At 43.2% G+C, this 21742-nt stretch overlaps 1 protein-coding gene across 1 annotated transcript; it reads left to right on the forward strand.

Moving 5' to 3' along the window:
- Window positions 1-1867: 1867 nt before the first annotated feature.
- On the forward strand, window positions 1868-21300 carry LOC119744347 (multiple epidermal growth factor-like domains protein 6). Its single transcript, XM_038220223.1, has 8 exons — window positions 1868-2042; window positions 5191-5289; window positions 10238-10341; window positions 10785-10880; window positions 13374-18143; window positions 18927-19047; window positions 19924-20098; window positions 21090-21300. The coding sequence occupies exons 1-8, from the start codon at window positions 1915-1917 to the stop codon at window positions 21234-21236; spliced, it is 5640 nt and encodes a 1879-aa protein (XP_038076151.1). The 5' UTR covers window positions 1868-1914; the 3' UTR covers window positions 21237-21300.
- Window positions 21301-21742: the final 442 nt, after the last annotated feature.

The raw sequence follows: 21742 nt of genomic DNA on the forward strand, positions 1-21742 counted from the left end.
GAGTAGGGAGGGAGAAGAGGGGAAAACTGGATGCCATGTCTCCAGGGGCGCTGTATAAATATTTGCATGAGCACGAATTTTTTTAGCCGCATTTAACGCCCGGCCATTATCCCCTGCAGTGTCATGTACTTTCGAAAGTACGGACGTGGTGGACGATCCGTATCTAATTGGAGCTGTACACGCAATTGTCTGTCGGCACACCCCCACCCTTGATTGGTACGGGCGTGGCAAGTGATTTGGGAAAAAGTTGACTTTGCAAACATGATTCGTTGTGGTGTAGGCCTAAAGAATATCCTCAGCTTTCATGGGTTGGGTTCAAGCAGGGGTTAGCGTCTGATTAGAGACGGGTATGTAATGTGTACAATCTGCTGACGGAATGCCTTGTTATCAACACTTGCGGTATCGACAAAACAATATTTTGTTCTCCCCCAATTTTTTTTTTTTTTGGGTTTTTTTTTGGGGGGGGGGGGTGGTGATTATAAGGTCTTTGTAATGTTTTAGCAGTTTTAGTATCTATTTTTCCTGTCAATCATATCGATTCCAGTGTATTTTTAAGCGGTGGGTTTGTGAAGCATGCGCAGTTTCTGCGAAGAAATAATATGGGGCCTTTTAGAAGGAAATATTTGACACAGTCGAAATGAAGCTGAAATTTGTCCTTGCGATTAGATCGTAGCTCCCTGGGGAAAATATATTTCCAAACGGAAAAAGCTATTTTTAGGCACAATTACAAATTGCACGATGATTGGCAGATAAGATAGTTATAAGATGTTTTTTAATCTGTTTCACTTCATATTAATTTCCGCAGTCTCACTTCATATTAATTCCTGAAATCTTGAATTTTGATAAATGCGGAGTGTGGTAGTTTTTTCCTTTAAAAAGGCAGGTTTCCCTTGCATGCGGAAATCATTAAATGAAATTTGTCAACAGATCATTGCAGTAATACGAAGCTTAGTTTTGACGTTTTGAGAAATTTTGATTTCGAAAATAAAAATGTTTTGGGGTTCGCCAGGGGATGAGAAGTGATGAATATTTGAGCATGACAGCTTAGTGTCTCTGAGAAAAGGTTTTGTATACACCTGTTAAGCACTGTCATGTGGACAAATTATACAATGTTTTGCATAACTTCCGTTCAACCAAAGCAAACAAAGAATTCTTAAGAATAACCGAAACAGTTCACAGAATTATATCGAGCTGAAAATAGTAAATTATTAATACCAGACTCTAAAACCTCTATTTATATCAGCTTGCGTAAAAAAACGATGGAATGTTTTTGAAAGTGTCTAAAGTGTAACATTAATCTGTCCCTGTTACCTTTGTAATTTGGCAGTGAAGTATGCCAATCATTAAAAAAATACTTCCTCAAAAAACGATTTCTCATTGTTGGGGTAGGTAGTTTCCTCTTCATCATCACTTTTGGAAAATGACTTCATTAAGGAGCGCATCAGAATTAAGATGTCAGATGTAACAGGGAAAAAGGGGGAAAAACGTGGACCCCAAATGCCATGTATCAAAAATTTAGCGAATAAAAAAAAAGTATTCAAGAGGGAAGGGGTGGAATCTCCTTGCGGTAACCCACCCCACCCCGGCCGCCGATGACTTTCGTGGTGACATTCCGAAATGTATGATCATCGCATCACTTTCATTTTGTTACAAAATACCTATTTCAGCAGCAAAACAATCAATGACCACAAACGTTTCTCATAGACCGAAACCATTGTTTGATTAAACACAATATCGAGAACAAAAGGAGCGATAGCGACAAGCTATGTTTTGGAATTCGATTGGAATTTCTTGAAATGCTTTATAAGTCAAAAAATGCAAAACAAAACATGTAAACGCACTGGCATAAACAACAAAACTCGTAGTAGGGTGGAAAGTTGGGGCAGAGACGGTGGAATCTTTGGTGGAGAGAAGATGGACCTTTGTTGGTTGCTTGTCACACTGGCTGTCTGTGGCCTCTGTCAGGCTCAGGATTGCCCAGACGTGGATGACAAAGCTCTCCCGCCGCGACAGACTGTTGGCGTTTGTGAATATGAGAAACCGTAAGTATCGACACTTAGGCCTAGACCTGTTTGAATAACACCTTCTAGAGTCAGACCCCCCCCCCCCAACCAGGCCCGGATTAAGTGTTTCGTAGGCCCTAGGCACCAGTGTTCCGAAGAATGGAGAAGGAAGGGGAAAGAAAGAGGGAATAAGAACAAAGTGGAGAATTTAAATAATAAACACCGCTGCTCAAAACTCCGCGAAGCTAAAATCCAGATCTGAAACCCATGGCAAAAGATTGTACATTCTGTCATGTCGGCACAAGCCGCCGCGCGAAGTCGCTTCATATACGGGGTTGACAGCTACAGCTGTACATATAAAAAATATAAAAACATAAAAAAAATCCACTATAGGATTTAAAGACCCCCCCCCCCCAGTGCAGTCTGGGATCAGGGAACAGGTCTGAACAAGGTATGCCCGAAGGTACTGATCATGTACATGCAGTTTGCGCCAATGGAATAAAAAATTACAGCTGGATTGAATTTCGAATTTTCGAGCAATTTTAAAATTAATTTCGAACGATTACAGTAAGGCCAAACAAAAGTCTCCGGTTTCTGGTATGCGCGCGCGTCGCCGTAGCCATGCGCGTCGGCAAAATGAAAACGTTTTTTTTTTCAATAAAAGATGATGTCTCAAAACCGTCAACTCACTGGTTTGACTGGAATCCTGCTGCTGCACAATTTAAACGTGTTTTTTTAGATTGGGTTATGATCGAGAATAAGCTTTATGTGGCCTCTCCGGACTCCCATATATTTGCACTAAGTTTAGTCGGGCACCATTTGCAGTCATCGGCCGACATTTGAAGCAAAAAAGACAGGTAAAAAAAAAAAACCGCGTCGCCGCACCTCTTTTTTGGCAAGCTCCTTACCAGAAACCGGCGGCTTTTTTTGGCCTAAAAGCTCTCAATATAAAAAAAAAAATATCATTCTTGCAATTGCCCTCCGATAGAAAAAAGAAGAAAATAAAACAAAAAGTTATGTGGCGATGGCCAAGTCTTCAGGAGTCGGACTTATGACCCTAACTCAACGAGCCCCTTACCGACTTCCATATAGAACTCTTCCGGGACTCGGTACCCGGCCCACCACACCTCCTTCCCTGTCCATCCATGTAACTCGAAAGCCAGGCACTATAAAGGGAGGAAACGAGGTGGCACCCTAAGCCTTGCTGCCGAGTCAGCAAAAGAACCCCGTACCTATACGCAGATGCCAACCTGGACTTCGCAGACAGTCCCAACTTGTGAGTCAGCTTACCGACTGACCGAGCTAACTGCTGTTGGTAAATGACAACGGGAAATTAATACTCTTAAATGACACAACCGCGGGCATCGAAAACCAAAAAATGTCACCAAAATCATAAAATTCGGGCGATTCACAATGCAGTGCGCCACCAAGTGTTTGCCATGGAGAGTCAGTTTTTTTCAAATTACGGTCGACAAAACAAGGCCCATTTGAATGAGTGTCTTTAAACAACTTTAGCTAAGTGGTTATAAATTCGGGTATGGCATTCTGCCGCCTTATTTAAAACACCATATTGATACAAAGAAAAGAAAAAGGCAAATTTATCAATTATGTATACTCACGCTTACATTTTTAAAAGCTTTAGCACTGTGTTTCTCCACTTTCCAGTGCTATTGAATACATTTTATTTGCTGGGACGTTCGGAAAATACCTCAAAATCCTCTTCTTCTTTTTTCTCATCACAAAAAAGTGGGGAATTATTCAATAGCCCATCCCCGCGCTTAAAAAGTGTGGGGTATATACCCCCACCCCACCATCACCCCGGGAATTACGCCCCTGATGACGGCGCATGGAGCCAACAAGCCTGCCACTCGCATTGTCTTTTTTGTGTGTCCGGGTTGCCATACGTCTTGACTCAAGTCTACCGTCATGAAAAAGGCCTTGAGATGAAATAAAGCAAATCCATGAACCTTTGGCGACTGAACGATCTAAATTGGGGTCGTATTGTGTACTTAACAAGCGAGTATAATTTTACCTGCACATGTAATACGCCAATCGGCGGTGGCGGAACGTTTTTAAAACTGGGGGCATCACCAAAAAGAGGCATTTGCTCAGAAAAAGGCACCTTCCGTCGGTGTGAAAATTGTGAAACTATTTTCGTTCACATTGCAAGGAATACATGTACCCAGAGCAAAATTTACTACCAACATTGATATACACTTTTAAAAATGTGTCCATTACATTTGAAAAGCGTAAGGAGCACTATTATTTCTTTACAGGCCAGTTTTCCATTTTGAGAGGGGCACAATTTTCTTTTTGTTTATTGCGAAAGGGGTCATTATTGTTTTCGAGGGATAGTTTTCCATCTCGAGAAGGTTCACAATCTTGTTAATGCGCGAGTGGTATTTGTGTCTTTGAGGGGCACTTTTTGCATTACAAGAGAGGAGATCATTTTTTTAACACGAACATAATGCTTTTATGTGCGTTTGAGGGCAGTTTCATTTCATCTCGAGCGGGCACATTTGTGATTTTATGTGGCAAAATGAGGAATGTCCCCAAAACCATGTTATGATTAATTAACGCCTGAAGTTGGATACACTAGGAAAATCATATAATAAGAACCGGAAAATGTCCCTGTTTAAAAAAAAAACATAAATCGGAATCCGCCCCCCCCCCTCAACATTTTCCGTGATAGCCTCTAAAAAATTTTTTTTCGCAACCCCAGCTTTTATGACTTTTTAGCCTCGAGCTTTGCGCATCTTTTGATACCAAAAACATAAAAATCGGACCACGGGTTGCCGCGTAGCGAAAAAATTTCCGGCGCTACGCGCCGTGAAAACTTTTGCATATACGGCGTGTATACACTGAGCAGAATTGCCATTCGTACATATGAATAATTAATTAGCCATAATTCCATAACCCTTTAACCTATAGTCCTGAAATTTCATGGGTATGTTTAGGAAGAGTCGCTCTATGCATGTGCCAAGTTTCAAAAATTTTCGTCACTCGATGGCCGAGATCTTAGGGGGCCGCCCCCCCCCCCCCGGCTGAGAGATGGTCAAAATAACCCGGCCCCTTTAGGGTTAAAGGACTAGAATTCAAGTCTGCCAGATGGCATGGCTTATACCGTACTTTTTGTCGAAGGTATTGTGTGTCAGGATCTAGCTTATATTGTATCGTTTCATTTCAGAATTATAGTGACCGTGAACAGACAGGTGAAAGCCGTCAGACAAGAGCCCTACAACGTTCCCTGTGGCATCCAGAACACGGACTCCTGTGTGATGCATAGGTAAGGAACTTCGCGTCCTATCATTTTACTGCTCAGCCCTTAAGTGTGCCCTTCTTTGCCTCATGTGTTCTGATCATGCTCCCTTCCCTTTCCCCTATGGGTTTCTTGGTGACTCACTTTCACAGCTTACCTCATTTTTATCCGGGTATGTTCCCTTGTTGTTGTACTTATACTCGGTACTCGTACTTGAGAACTACTCGAGTCGTTTTATCTATTTATTTATTTTTTAGAGTACTCATACTCGAACTCGAATGTCAAAGTACTCGTACTTGGGCAACAAAGTACTCCTACTCGACATGTCGAAATTGTACTCGATCGTCAGAGTACTCGTACTCGAAAAGCGGTAGCCTACTCGAAAAAAAATTGTATATATAGCTTGACTCACCACTGCCTTATTATTATCGATACGTTAAGTTGGAAATGGTTGATTGGTTTGCAGAGAAATCAAAGTTTCCTGATTTTTCTCTGTGCACCATTTTTCCGTATAGCCGTATTCGGAAATAGAAGTACTCGTACTCGTACTCGGAAATACAAGTATTCGTACTCGGAGACCTGAATTAGTACTCAGTAACTATAAGTACTCGGCAGTACTCGGGAAAAAAGGTACTCGACTTCAACACTGGTAGGTCCACCGTCCCTTTCAGAGCAGGTTTGCTCTACTCTACCACTACACTCGGAGGATCGATCTTGACCAAATGCCCATTTCTTCAGTCACATAATATCCCTGCCAATTCTGTGCACACCCGGCTACAGTCCATTCCTTTTCAGATAGATTTGTTTAAACATTGGGATGCGCCGGACTGTATAGCTGCATCATTCGCTGGTCTTCACTGCCTCTTTCCAGAGGCTCTGGATGAACAAAGTCCTTGCTCTATGATGAAACCGAGAGCCTTAGTGCTGTCTTTTGAGAAGAGGATTAAAAAAGGTCCTCCAGTCATACAATGGCTTAGCACGGGGAGCCTTCGGTTTGAATGCTAATTGAAATTCATCTATACCCCTTTCACAAAATCCCGTCAAAGAAAAGCAGAATCGCAAAGGTTCAGTCGCACATGACATGCGCACACCGTACGGTACGGAAGTGCAGACATTCGTCCAATGAGAGCTGCTCAATAGTTTGACCCCAGGTCTCCGGGTAAACAAATTTCCTAAGGGTGCAACCGGATTAAAAAAAATTCCATAAACACCAGTGATAAATCCCCATATGTCAAAAATCTTTTTAAAAATACTCAAACTCTCATAGGTGTTCAGGCTGCACAGAAAATGATAATCAACATGACATCTTTCATTTTCTTTTCAATTTTTTGGGGTTGACCATTGACTTTTCTCACCCAAAGAAGACCCCGCCTCCCTCCTAAAACGAATGATGTGTCCCAAACTGGAAAAGCAGGGTCCCTCCACAATATGGCTAAAAAGCGCCACTTTTGGACCCAACTGCATCCAAAATGCTCAGAACTGGAAGCCCCAAGTCCAAGCCAGAGGTGGCTCTCAAAACTCTCTATAAAAAATATAACATAATTTGAGTGCAAAACTTTTATTCATGAGTTCGGCGGTCGTGGCGCGGAGACCATTTTTGTAAGTTTATAGTGTGCACCTCAGTATAAAAATTCCCATATACACCAGTGATAATCCCCATACTTCAAAATTCTTTTTAAAATGCTCAAAACTCTCACAGGTGTTCAGGCTGCACAGAAAAATGATGATCAATGTGTCATCTTTCATTTTCTTTTCAATTGTTGGTGGGTTGACCATTGACTTTTCTCACCCAAAGAAGACCACCCATGAAACGAATGATGTGTCTCAAAACTGGAAAAGTAGCCAAGAAGCGATATTCCTCCATGACATGGCTAAATAGGGATACTATGTATATGCGACTTCGGAGAACTGTAACTCAGTAAAGGAAGGGGTCGACATGAACATGCATGATGAGTCTAGTCTTTTGTATTTATTTTGGAAGCGGACTTCAAAATATTCAAAATCTAAAGTTTAGTTCGATGCTAGGAAAAGAGTAATTTTGTTTAATTTGATCTGCACTTGAGGCCTATAGCATCTGCGATTATTTACTTGATACCTCAAGAAATAGGGCCTAACATATCAGAAGTCAAATCTGAAGTTCCTGTGTAAAACAAACCAAGGAAGCTTGGTTTTGTTTAAAGAGTTTCTGCTATCATCGCTTAATGACAAACTCGTTTAGGCCGTGAGAGCTGTCTGATCTTTTAAATAGCAACCGATGATGATGATTTTGTCTTGCGGTCGTATCATAAATCCGACCCCTCATAGGTCCTCATAGGACTTATGAGGTGTCGGACTTGTGAGCGAAACCCTTTGTCTTAACCAAAATCCTCTTTTCTGATGATGTGATATCATGTGGCTCGAAATTTCAGGAAGGAGTATGCCTACAATTTGACTCATTAGGGAGGTTTCGCAAGCGAACGGATACGCTTACACTTACGCTTAGCTATCCGTATCCGTTTTTTACTTACGTGTAGCGAGCGAGATATGCGTGTCGTCTGCACGTTTAGCGGATAGTGAGTGGCGTATGACGTCATACGTGCAGACGACACGCATATCTCGCTCGCTACACGTAAGTAAAAAACGGATACGGATAGCTAAACGTAAGTGTAAGCGTATCCGTTCGCTTGCGAAACCTCCCTAATGTGTGTGGGGGCCGAGGGCTAGCGAAGTTGAATTATGACGGTAACTCAACCAGGGTGACCGTACGGTCAGAGCCAAATTCTGCTAAATGCACATAAAAAAAAATCAGTCAGATTTATCAAAAATCTGCCAAACAGTGGCGTAGCCAAGGGGGGCGTGGGGGTGGGGGCGACAGCCCCCCATGAAACCTCGTCGCCCCCCCCAGTCGCCCCCCCCCCCCCACTGAGATTTTGAGTTTCTAAAAAAAATTATCATCGATCTACATGACGCCCCCCCATGAAATGTTCCAGCCCCCAGCGCCCCCCCCCCCCTGAAAAATTCCTGGCTACGCCACTGCTGCCAAATTCCCCAGAACTACTCAAAATACACTAAAAACACTTAAAATCACATGCAGATTGGTAGTATTGCCTTAATTAAGATTCAGATTACATAATAAACAATCTAGTCACATAAAGATGTTGTGAATTTATTGGTAAATTTCGGGCAAAACGTGGATTTGGCCACGTTCGAAATCCGTTTCCCAGTGAACCTCACCAGCCAACTTGTCCCATTGTGAAGGTTTGTTTGAAAGGATTGCAGTTTTTTTTTAAACAAATGTACACTATTTTTGTTCAAATTTGCTGTTTTTCTGTAAAATAACCATTTTTGCAGCTAGAATTCTGCCAGAAATCTGCCAAAAAAATCCATTCTGTCAAATTTTCTGTCAAACTTGTTTTCTTTTTAACAAAAATTCTGTCAAAGTTAGCCGAAAATCCTGAGCTCAACCGTGCTTAGCAAAGTCTGCATGTCCTTCACTAAAATTATGCGAGAAAGATATAACGGATCACCAACACCCTTCGTATGCCCGAGCATATAGTTTGAACTAAAGCTGACCCTATGGGATGGCTAATCACCCTTGCGGTGCCTTATCGAAAAATCTGAAGACATGGTTCAATGTAAGTATTATTATTCAAAAATCTTTCGTGTTATAAATTCCGCGTGGAAGGTCGAAATAAACAAACTTTCATTAAATAATATTGAAACGTCAGCCGTCTGTTTACATGAAGCTCCACAAGTATTAAAAGCATGCCATGTTTTGAGCTTCTCGAATTTAAACCCGATGACAAAATAAACTTCCGTCGACATCTGTCTGTTGACGTGAAGCTCCACAACATATTGAAAGCATGCCATGTTTTGAACTTCTGGAATTTGAGCCTGATAAAATAAACTTTGGTATGGAAACAAACAACAGTAGCCAATTTCTATTGGGTGACGTCGAACACCGTCGAAGCTTCTGTTCTCCCGTAGCCGTGGAATAGCCGTGAAAAGGAATAGCTGATAAAACATTGATATGTTTAAGGCAAATGTCTTCCAAAACTTAAAAAGTTAACACATAAAATGTATATACTGACCCGATGTCGTGACGTTGAGCACCAATAATGGATTGTGGTTCAGGCGATGTGGGGTACACGTAGTGGAGGTGTTGTCTATAGCGCAGAAACATTGTGCTCTTGTAAGCGAAGATTCTTCAACCACGGTGGCCAGGGCCATGCAATTACCAATAGGGAGCTATGAATAATTTGATAACTAGATGATCATAACGTCTCACATTAATTAAATCGTGCATCAGGTAACCGTCACATGCAACTATGATGCAAGCAACCAAAAAAAAACCAGAGCATGACGCGGCGAAGTCCAGCTCTCGCTGGACGAGCGAATATGACACAACGACTGTACCTCGATATTTAATGCAGTTAATGGGTATACGCCTGACATTGAAATTCCAATTCTAGTTTATAAACTGAACAATTAGGACTGATAGCAAGCGTGAAGCAGATTTTGATACACGAAATATCGGTAACTATGGACATTCTAGGAAACGTGCAGGTTGCTGCCTTGTCAATAATTGCCATGGCATCTACCTGACCTAAAATTTGCCAGATTAGTAAAAAAGAAATCTTAAAGTCGCAGAATACATTCTTATTTGCTTCGATGCAGACGAATGTGAAAGGGGGGGGGGGGGGTTATTGCCACGTAACCACTTGCTGTCGGTAGTAAGTTATTTTCAAGGTATTTTCGAGGGTAGGCTGGACACCAGCTGACAATGGTAAGTGTATATTCTATCACAAAATTACAGTCCTAAATTTTTGGATTTACTAACTTCACAACGATATAAGTACATTTCTTCTGTCATGAAAAGAATCAGATCCACATGAACGCATGAAATATAACCGGATTTGCTCATTTTAGTTATTTAGGCTTACGTAGTTGACTTGAAGTACAGTTAGGGCATTTGGGAATCTTGATTTCCCTGTAGGTCGGTATACTACCTGAAAACAACCCCCGTGGAAGAGCCCTCTACCGAGACGGTCCTCGAGTGTTGCCAAGGCTACACCGGCGATCCAGGCACAGGTTGCACGCGTGAGTATCTCAAGCTCAAGGGGGAAGTTCTTTCTTATTAGAAACAGAGATGAACATTTGAAAAACAAAAAAAGTTCAAACCCTAAAAACAAATGTTATAATGTAGACTTCATGGACTCTTATTATGTAAAAATAATAATATAAGTGATTATTTTCAGAATAATAATAATTAGGCCCTATAATAATAATACAAATAACACTTTCTTCTACACTGCATTTCAGTACCATGGGAGACCTCAATGTGTTTAACTATTTTTTAACAAATACATGTAGTCAGAGCAATCTATTGGAATCGTTTCTCAAATCTGTAGATTTATAATCATTTCTTAGTGACAGAAACAAAACACAGCAACACGAACCGTACATGTGTAAATCAAGCGAATCACTTCAGCTTTTCAGTTTGAGCAATTATTCCTCTTCGTGAATAATTCATTTCCCCGCAGCTACTTGTACCATCCCCTGCGCTAATGGTGGAACTTGCACGACACCAGAAGAATGTTCTTGCCCTGCAGGTTGGACAGGTGTAGACTGTAACACACGTGAGTATTCATACACTTGTGCAGGCCTATATACATTTCTTTTTTCAGAAGCCAGGCAATCGGAGTCGATTTTACTAAATCGCAACGTCATTTCATTTCTAAATCAGGACTAAATGATTTGATTGGTCGATTCGGAGGATTGTTTTGTAGTTCAACAACAGCCAGGCGTGATATCGCGTAACATGATACAGAGTGCGTGACATATTTTTGTTTATCCATTGTCTATGACGCGCAACTGGTGAATTACCGAAGACCCGATATAGAAATCGCACTCTGATTTACGAAATCTAGGAGGTCAAGATGCGGGGTCCTGCCTAATTAATCAGCGACATATGTTCACGCATAATAGATTCGCCGTGGTCTATTACATAGTCTATTAACGACTAGGATTCGAATCTGCAATGAGTCGAAATTTCGATTTGGATTGGACATCGACAAAAAGACTCGGAACCGGACTCGGACTCAGACTTCGACTCGGACTCGACCATTATGACTCGAACTTAATAATGACTCGCATCTAGCCAGTAACATATTTGTTTTACCAAAAATGTCCTTTGGAAGCATATTTCTGATGTTCTTTTTTCGAAAGTAGACCCAAACATTTAACAACAAATATTATTTTTTGCAACACCACCTGAACATCTCTTTAGCGTTGCTTATATTAATGTGCCTCTTCCTATTATACTCCCGGTCCCCGCAACAGCGCGTTACACGTTCATCTCGAACATAATGTGACTCTTATACTCTGACTCGGACTTGTGACTCGATCGGAGTCGGATTTTAACCAATTGACTCGGGACTTGGACCCGGGCTTCGACTCGATTGACTGAAGTAGAACACTTCTTTTAATACTGGTTCTGTACAACATGTGGAAGTTACACGAGAGAGTTGCACTGGTGTCTGTTCATGCAGGTGACATGATCTTAAGCCATAGAGGCCTATACAACTCTAGGGTAGACAAAATATGTTCGTTTGTTCCTGTAAAGTTTTTGCTCACGGAGATCAGCACCCTCCTTTCGAAGATACCTGAGACACCTATTGCGTATATTTCAAAACCCACTGAATTATCAAAAGACGGGTGCGTCGTAAATGTTATTCCCAAATGAGATATGAAACCAGGCGATTTAGAATTCGCATCGATGATTAGGAAATACTTTAGGTTTTGATTCATAAAACAAATGTGTATGACGAGATCATGCGCATAACATAGTGAACGATGACAGCATCGGACGACATCACACATGTTAAACGCTTGCGTTCATCGTCAAACTCTATTTAAACGAAAACTAGTCACGTGAGTGTAAGGAGTATGTCGTTTGAACAAGTGTTTATTTACAGAGTATCCTCACTGGCTAGGGTAATCTTTCTCTCGTAAATTGGTAGCCTTGCAAACCGATTCCACATTTACTATTTTCAACTTGCGTGATTAATTATTCATGACACTTCCAAATATAAATTGACACAATATCTGTCCAATCGGATCACGTTTTACAAAAGCTTAACACCGACTTGAACTAATAAATACCGTTTGGTTGGACAACCATCCCTAACTCGCGCTTCACACTGGGTTTTGACTGCCTAATAGGCTATGTAGCAAAATGCACTTGCCCGCTCAAGTCCTCACTCCATTGCAAAAAAATCTCTACCCAGTTCTAGAGGGGCTGAAAGAAACTTCACTGGTGATTTTGTAGGTCTGCTCCAGAATAATAATAATTATTCCCGTACGTACACAACGATCGCTATAATTGTTTTGCCTAAAAATTGTCCCACGAGCCACCTTTAACGCTCTCTTCTATTGGCTAATAATGTTACAGGAAAAAAAATGACCTCGCAGATCACGAACCATTAATATTCGGTGTGTATGGAAACGTCACAAAATGTACGCAGACAATATCATGGATGACAACGATTTTCAAAATAGTAATACGTGAACACAGTTCAGCAGGGACGTTTTATGACGTGAGAGTTAAGACTACCCTGGCTAGCGAGGATTGGGAAATACAATTCATGGAATTTGGTTTAATGTAGGAAGACTCAAGGTACAAAACGTTTTACGTGTATTTGAACCAGTCTCTGTTACATAATTTCACTTTATACCATAAACTAAGTTGGTGTGATACTCTCTAAATTCCAAAGAGCGAAACTTCACTACATTGGAGTGAATCAGATTCATTCCAACAGTGGGAAACTAGGAACTAGACGTTTTAGAGTGAAATTTCTTCAATCGTAAAGATCGAGTTTTCACTCGAACTTCGACTGAAGTGGTTCATTTTTCAGCCTGAAGTGGTTCATTTTCAATCAAAAATTAGAGTGATTTTCACTCTAAAACGTATAGACCCTAATATCACTCTTTGGAATTTAGAGAGTATTCTTGTGGATGAGTGAATTTTACCGATTCAACATGAACCAGAACCAGAACTAAGTTTATCATTTTTGACATTTTTAAGCAGTGTCTTTCACCCAAGCTTTCGCGTGTTTGTTGTCCTTGTACAGCTTGCCCGACCAACACATTTGGCGTTCAGTGTTCACAAAGGTGCACGTGTGAAAATAACGGCAGGTGTAACCGGTTTACAGGAGAGTGTCAGTGTCCGCCGGGTTATCAAGGGTTTCACTGTGAAGACGAATGTGCAGATGGTACTTATGGTTTACGGTGCCAGTTTCTTTGTGAGTGTCACAACCTGGCAGCTTGCGATGTCGTCACTGGGACATGTTCTTGTGCATCTGGCTTTCAGGGGCAATTATGCGAGGAATATTGCGACCAGGGTTCGTACGGGCCTCAGTGTAGCAGGACTTGTCGTTGTCAGCCCGGTGCCTACTGCTATGCCGAAGACGGGAGTTGCTCTTGCCCTCCTGGGTACACAGGGGACTTTTGTGAGAACGAGTGCAGCCAAGGGTTCTACGGTGTAAATTGTCAGTCTCCATGTATGTGTGAAAACAATGCTGCTTGTGACCACGTTGATGGAAGGTGCACATGTCCTCCAGGGTATACTGGCTTGACATGTAGAAGTATCTGCTCTCCCGATATGTTTGGGCAGGACTGTCGCCAGCGATGTACTTGTCAAAATGGTGCTTGTCATCATGTAACTGGCGTTTGTTCTTGCTTCGACGGCTGGACGGGTGCCAATTGCGACGCCCCATGTAGAGCCAATTACTATGGCCGAAACTGCTTAGAAGAGTGCCAGTGCTTGAATGGAGCATCCTGCCACCACATGACTGGGGTGTGTCAGTGTACAGCCGGCTGGGTAGGAACATTCTGCCGAGATCCATGTCCACAAGGTAGGTTTGGCATGGATTGTACTTCGCCATGTCGCTGTGACAACGAAGCTGCTTGTCATCATGTTGACGGAAGTTGTCGTTGTAGGCCGGGCTGGAAGGGGGCTGTCTGTAACGAGCCATGTGCTATGGGCTTTTACGGTCTAGAATGCGCTGAGAGATGTCAGTGTCGAAACGGGGCAGAGTGCAACCACATTTCGGGAGCCTGTCGGTGCACTGCAGGTTGGCAGGGCCGGAACTGTGAAAGGCCATGCTCCGAAGGTTTCTACGGACTGGGATGTAACAGAGCATGCCGGTGTCGAAATGGTGCCGATTGTAGTCACATTGATGGAGAGTGTTCTTGTACTCCTGGCTGGCAAGGACAGTATTGCGACGCGCCCTGCAATCCGGGTCGTTTTGGGTACGAATGCAGAATGGATTGCCTTTGCCAAAACAATGCTGCTTGTCACCACGTTAGCGGTTTATGTACTTGTTCACCTGGATTTACCGGTTCTACTTGCTCGGATATCTGTCCCATGGGCTACTTTGGTCAGGATTGTCGCAGTGAATGTCAGTGTCAAAATGGTGGCGCTTGCCATCACGTAACGGGTGTATGCAGCTGTACAGCGGGCTGGCTTGGGCTCACCTGCTCCGACCCCTGCCCACAAGGTAAATATGGATTGGACTGCGGAGACAACTGCATGTGTAAGAATGATGCACTTTGTAGCAACATCGATGGCAGCTGCAGCTGTGCGCCAGGATGGCAGGGAACAATATGCGATCAGCCCTGCGGTGCTCTTCGCTATGGTACAAGATGCGAGAAGATCTGCAGGTGTCAAAACGGTGCCATTTGTAATCACATTGATGGAATGTGCACATGTACACCTGGATGGCAGGGAGTGTTCTGCGATGTACCGTGTGATGACGGTTTTTATGGCCACAACTGTGCTAAAGTATGCCGCTGCGTAAACGGTGGTATCTGCGATACCGTGACAGGAGCTTGTACTTGTCCTCCCGGCTGGAGGCTATTTTGTTCTGACCCGTGCGAGTCGGGCTTCTTCGGTCAAGACTGCAGTGGAGTCTGCAGGTGCCAGAACGGCGCAGAATGTAGTCGGTTTGACGGAACTTGTACTTGTACGGCAGGTTGGTACGGTGCCTCTTGTGATAGTCCATGTCGGCCAGGGCTTTATGGTCCCGGATGTGAACAAAACTGCAGATGCAGAAACGAAGCGACTTGTTCTCGTTTCGATGGAAGTTGTTCTTGTGCTCCAGGATGGACAGGACGGTTTTGTGATACACCTTGTCGTGAGGGCTTCTATGGTGCAGACTGTACCGAGGAATGCACGTGTGTAAACAGCCTCTCTTGCTCACCCTTTGATGGCACGTGCTCCTGTTCAGCTGGCTGGAAGGGCCAGAACTGCCAAGACCCGTGCGATAATGGCTGGTATGGTCCGGGATGCTCATCGCCATGCCAATGTCGAAATGGCGCGTCCTGCTCAAGAATAGACGGCGAGTGTTTTTGCACAACAGGCTGGCAGGGGCGTTACTGTGAGGATGAATGTGATAGAGGTACTTTCGGCCCAGGATGTACTGAAACTTGCCAGTGTCAAAATAACGCCCCATGCAGTCGGTTTGACGGCACGTGCGAGTGTAGCCCTGGTTGGATGGGTCTCCAATGTAATATTGCATGTCCTAGAGGATTTTATGGTGCCAATTGCGATCGTGAATGTGGCTGTTCTAACGAAGCATCCTGTGACAGGGTCACCGGTGAATGTGTGTGTACTGCAGGCTGGACGGGTCGTTTCTGTGATACGGCTTGTTCTAGAGGGCTCTACGGTCCAAATTGCGAGAGCAACTGTTTGTGTGAAAATGACGCTTCCTGCAATCGCTTCGATGGGACTTGTCAGTGTTCTGCTGGCTGGACTGGAAGGTTTTGCAACTTGGCATGTGAGCGCGGAAGATGGGGAGTGGCCTGCAGCGAGGCATGTCAATGTCAGAATAATGCAGCTTGTTCTCGATTTGATGGCTCCTGTTCTTGCTCTGCGGGATGGATGGGAAGAGCGTGTGACATTCCTTGTAGACACGGTACTTATGGCATCAACTGCCAAGGCACCTGCTCGTGTATGAATGAAGCGTTCTGTTCACGGTTCAACGGTGCATGTCTCTGTCCACCAGGATTCATGGGATCTTCTTGTGAGCAACCCTGTCCAGAAGATTTCTACGGTCTTCAATGCAAGCTCCCCTGTACATGCGCTAATCGTGTAAGCTGCTCTCCAGTGGATGGTAGTTGTATCTGTCAAGCTGGATGGATGGGAGACCGGTGTGACACAGAATGCCCTCATTCACGATGGGGTGTTGATTGTTCTCAGTTTTGTTCCTGTAGTAACAATGCTGGATGTAACAGGTTTACCGGCGAGTGTGCTTGTGGAAGCGGTTGGACTGGTAAGGATTGCAACATCGAGTGCTCAGTAGGGTTTTATGGAGTCAACTGTCTTCAACGGTGTAGTTGTGCTAACAATGCACCTTGTTCTCGATTTGACGGTTCTTGTAGTTGCGGACAAGGCTGGACTGGCCCTAACTGCAACGAGCCCTGTGAGGCTGGGTTCTTTGGAGAAAATTGTCAGCACGCTTGTGGTTGCCAGAATAGCGGGAGCTGCAATAGGTTTGATGGTTCATGTATTTGTCCCAGCGGTTGGGAAGGGACGTTTTGTAACCAGCCATGTATGGAGGGGTTCTATGGCAGAAACTGTGAGAACCGATGTGAATGTCAGAATGGTGCTTCATGCAGCAGATTTGATGGGTCTTGCGAGTGTGACGCAGGTTGGACAGGATTTGAATGTGATCAACCTTGCGGGGACGGAAGGTGGGGACCGGGCTGCATGCAGCGTTGCTACTGTCGGAACGACGCCACTTGTTCTAGGTTTGACGGGGTATGTTCGTGTACTACAGGATGGATGGGGCGGTACTGTCATCTGCCATGTACCCAGGGAAGACATGGTCCAGGTTGCACAGCACTGTGCCAGTGCAGGAACGGCGCCCTGTGTGATAGGTTCACTGGACGATGCATGTGCACTTCCGGCTGGAAAGGTGTCTTGTGTGACATTGAGTGCGACGAGGGCACGTACGGTACCAACTGTGCCCAAACCTGTCGATGTGAGAACGGCGCCCGGTGCCACCGCGAAACAGGAGCGTGTTCGTGTTCTCCCGGTTGGCAAGGAGAATTTTGCAATGAACCTTGCGTCGGTGATAGATTTGGTCTGGATTGTCAAGATCAGTGCGACTGCCGCAACGGTGGACTCTGCGACGCGATCACTGGGGCTTGCAACTGTCCAGCGGGCTGGTATGGGTTGACATGTGAACAAAGATGTCCTCCGATGAGATACGGTCCAGGATGCTCTCAGATCTGTCGATGCTTGAATGAAGCAAGTTGCGACCCGTCGACGGGCAGGTGCGAATGCCTGTCGGGTTGGATGGGTACTCGTTGTGATGTCCCATGTCAGCAAGGCAGATTTGGTATTGATTGTCTGCAGCAATGCGACTGTGAAAACGACGCCAAGTGTTCTAGATTTGATGGGACCTGTGTCTGTCCACCAGGCTTTGTAGGTCAAAGGTGCGAACGGAGGTGTTCCGGAAATACGTTTGGTCTGGAGTGCACTGCTGAGTGTCAGTGCCAAAATGGTGGCATATGTTCAACGTTTGACGGATCCTGCATTTGCCAGAGTGGTTGGATGGGTCAGTTGTGCCAAATACCCTGTGATGAAGGCTTCTATGGACCATACTGCAACAGTCCGTGTCGTTGCTTTAACGGTGCCACCTGCTCTCGGTTTGACGGAAGCTGCGCATGCACAGACGGCTGGACGGGCTCCTCCTGTAACATCGTCTGTTCTGGCGGGCGCTACGGACAAGCGTGTGCACAAAGATGCCAGTGTCAGAATGGTGCTACATGTCATCACGTGACTGGTGCTTGCACGTGCACGCAAGGATGGACTGGCCCATTCTGCACACAAAGAGGTAGGCCATTTTAATTACCAGGCATTTTCTTTATCTAAAATATTTCTGAAAGGAAGTGATTCATGTGACGATTCATAGAACAGTGCACCCGGGTTCTCTTCGATTCGTCATTGTGTACTTGCGATACGACTTCCACACAAACGCACGAGTGCCATAAATGGCGAAAACGAAGAGTTACTGTGCTGAGCATAAATATGTAAGGGCGTTAACAACCTTTATATTCCCGATGCAGAACCACAAATGTTGCATGTACATGTATTGTGAATTTAAAATGAAAAATCACCGATCGTGCTAGATCTTATAAATTTCCCTAGTTAGGGACGATGTTATTTGCTTTTCAAGAACAAAACTGTGAAAAGTAAAACAAATGTGACTATGCATTTATTACATTTTGGTCTTTACTACATGTAATAGACTACTGCCACCGGAACTTTTGAATGTTTTTGGACATGATAATTCTCTGAAGCTGAAATTAGTGCACACTATCATACATATTACCACTTAATTTTAATCGTTCTACCTCCAAATTGATCAAACCACAATGTTCAGATTATGCAGGTACAAATTAATGCTGATATTTTCTAGATTTTTTTCGTGGAAAAAGCTAAAGAATTATCATAGTAGTCCTTACAGCAGAAATTACGACCCAAACATCTGTTGTAGACAAGACTTTGATTGAAAGTGACACAAAAGAAGAGCACACATTAATGTGGAAAACAGAGATGACACTGCTAATAATGTTTGTGTTTTGTGACTGTTCGCCGTTTCAAATTCGACTCACAGTTCAAGAAGAAGTCATTGGAATCGGTAAACGACAGACAGTAGCCGGGCGGGTTGTCACTTGCAATCAGGCCAGCATCTTCCCTTTGAACGGATACCACTACTTCGAATGTCTGGATATCCGGTAAGCATACAGTTAACCAGGTAAAAAGACAACGTTCTTTGAGATTTCAAGAAGAAAATGCTGCTAAGCAAACTGATGATAAGATATCTTAACCAAAAAAATATCCCGAGCAGTTATCGTAACTTGATTTTTAGTTTGCCAGTGAATGTTGTTCAAGCAAATTTTCTTTATGGACTAGTTTATAGTTCCAAATTGCCCTCCCCCGCCCGTGGCTGTGGGCAACGGTCCTGTCAGAAAAAAAATGAAATGCGAAGATAATTTATATAGAGTCCCCTATAACGTGGCGTTCTTCGATGTTCGCCTCGACTTTCCCCTTGTAGTTTTGCACAACCTCTTTGTTCCAAAAAAATTAATTCATTAAGTTTTACCTTAATAACGGTTGCTGTTGAAACTTTTGGAACAATTTTTAGTCTCACCAAATTAAGATCGAATATTAATAACTGTGTCGGTCGGAAATTGGGCCCAAGTTCGGCCGCGTGCTCCCTAACGTGGCGCACTTGAACGAAATCCTGAGTTTATTGGTGATTTCTTTCTTAAGTTGAACAATTCTGATAAGTCGTTATTATATTCACTTACATACCCTATTACAAGTTTGTCAGAAAATTATCTTCTATTTTTGGGGCGCCTTTTAAAAGGGTTCACTGTTAGTTAAAGGGATATCGGAAAATTACGGCAAACTAAAATTTCTCTGGAAACGGGAATGTTTAGAGCTTGATTACTTACTGTGAAATTTGAAATAAAAAATCTCTAGCAAGTCACTATAGAGGCAAAAAATCCAAATGTGCCACGCTGGGGGCCGCGCCACGTTAGGATACATCAACTGTACGACCGGTCATGAAAAAAAACTGAAAGATTTCCAACATAACTTTTGTTCAGCGTTGATAACAACTTGAGGTTTCCCAACACCATCACTTGTCGTAATCTGTGGGTAGACCGAATAATCGACAGCACGAGTCCAGGCTACACGGAAAGAACGGATCACTTGGATTTCTGCATCCATCTTCTCAAAGCCAACAAGTTGGACGGTCGATTTGAAGACAGAGACGTATCGGTAAGTGATGTATTGTGATGCCAATCTCAAATTTGGTATAAATCCGACCGGTTTTGGACACAGTCCGTCAATTGGGGTTTAATCGTCTACGTCATTTAAATTCCAGAGTGATTAGGGACTAGACGTTTTAGAGTAAAATTCACTCTCCTTTTCGATTGAAATAGTCTGTTATTAAGATGGAATTTGTTTGCGTCGGGGTGATATAAATCAAATTAGGTTTTGCCCTTCACCGACGTTTTAAAACACTGTATACTCAGTGTGTTACCTCCCGAGTGAAAGTTGGAAAAAATCACTCGGGCGGGACTCGAACCCACGACCTCCTGCTTTCTAGTGCAGATGTCTTACCACTCGACCACCGAGCTAACGGGATCGGTTGGCCGGTTCGAATCTAATGTGCATAGCAGCGGGTACTGCATAAACTATTATAAGATGGCATTTTGAGTCGGGGTGATATAAATCAAATTAGGTTTTGCCCTTTACCAACGTTTTTTTTGAAATAGTCTGAAAAATGAACCACATCAGTCCGAGCTCGAGTGAAAACTCGATCTTTACGATTGAAGAAATTTCACTTTAAAACGTCTAGTCCCTAGTTTCCGACTGTGGGAGTAAATCTTCACTGGAATGGAGTGAATTTTCACTCTTTGGAATTTACAGAGAACCTTGCTTGTTGGAGAATACAACCGACAATTAAATGGGCTAATACAGGTCCAAGTCCGCCGAAGGAGGAACTTCGAGTCTCCCTAGCCACCTCTCCTCAGGACACCAAGTTCTCTTAAAGTAGTTGTGTCACCATCTTCGTCAGACTTTGTGCGTTGGCTGCACGAAAACGTAAACATAAGTTTGCCCGACCGACTATTGTGAATTAGACTTAGTTGCACCTCGGCCCAAAAGTTTAAAATGCACGAAAAGACTTAGAGTAAAATCAGAATTGTTAGTATTGTGTGCTCTGAGAACAGAATCACTAATTTGTATTACTTCTTTTTTTGTTTAGATCGAGGCTCGATATACATGTTCGAAGACTCGTGAAACCCGAATCCAATGGCTGTACAGCAGCTGGCGATATGGCGGTTCACAAGATGCCGGCTACACGCAGGATCTACGATGCAAAGTGCCATTAGGGAAACTCGAACTTCCCTAGAAAAATTAAGCTTACCACAGTTTTCTATTTTATATAAAAAACTACATAATTACATTATATAAAAGAACATATTTTATATAATGTAATTAAAGATGTACTGTCCGAGTAAATTTCGAGTTTCAGCCAGAACAGTTTTTGTTTTTCAAATTTTGTTGCTTTTATTATTTTTATTTTTATTTTGCAATAAAGGAGTTATTCACTTCTTTAAAATAACCATCCAAGCTTTCATAACTATAGAAACTTTTGTTACTTCAGAAAAGGAATTTATTTGTGGCACTGATGTCGCCCGAGAAAACTGGCTCCCGCCCTCTTTGTATTCGGTGTTAGGGATCAAGAACCAGTCTACTCGCAGAGTAGATCTGTTTGTGCCATAAAGCAATCCAACATAATGCCCTGTTTTCAGAAGGCTGTAGGCGCTAAACAGTCAATTTGTTTAAATACAAACAAACAAGTTAATATTTGTCACAGCAAAAAACGTCGAATTGAAAGTTAAAGAGCACGGACAG

The sequence above is a fragment of the Patiria miniata genome, unplaced genomic scaffold (assembly GCF_015706575.1).
Source record: "Patiria miniata isolate m_02_andy unplaced genomic scaffold, ASM1570657v1 HiC_scaffold_12, whole genome shotgun sequence".
Classification (NCBI taxonomy): Eukaryota; Metazoa; Echinodermata; class Asteroidea; order Valvatida; family Asterinidae; genus Patiria; species Patiria miniata.

Excerpts from the sequence above, each read along its gene's own strand:
- LOC119744347 (XM_038220223.1), top strand. The coding sequence starts at position 1,915 with ATGGACCTTTGTTGGTTGCTTGTCACACTGGCTGTCTGTGGCCTCTGT. Across the intron at positions 5,290-10,237 it reads GACTCCTGTGTGATGCATAG|GTCGGTATACTACCTGAAAA; the intron begins GTAAGGAACTTC and ends ATTTCCCTGTAG. Across the intron at positions 10,881-13,373 it reads AGGTGTAGACTGTAACACAC|CTTGCCCGACCAACACATTT; the intron begins GTGAGTATTCAT and ends GTCCTTGTACAG.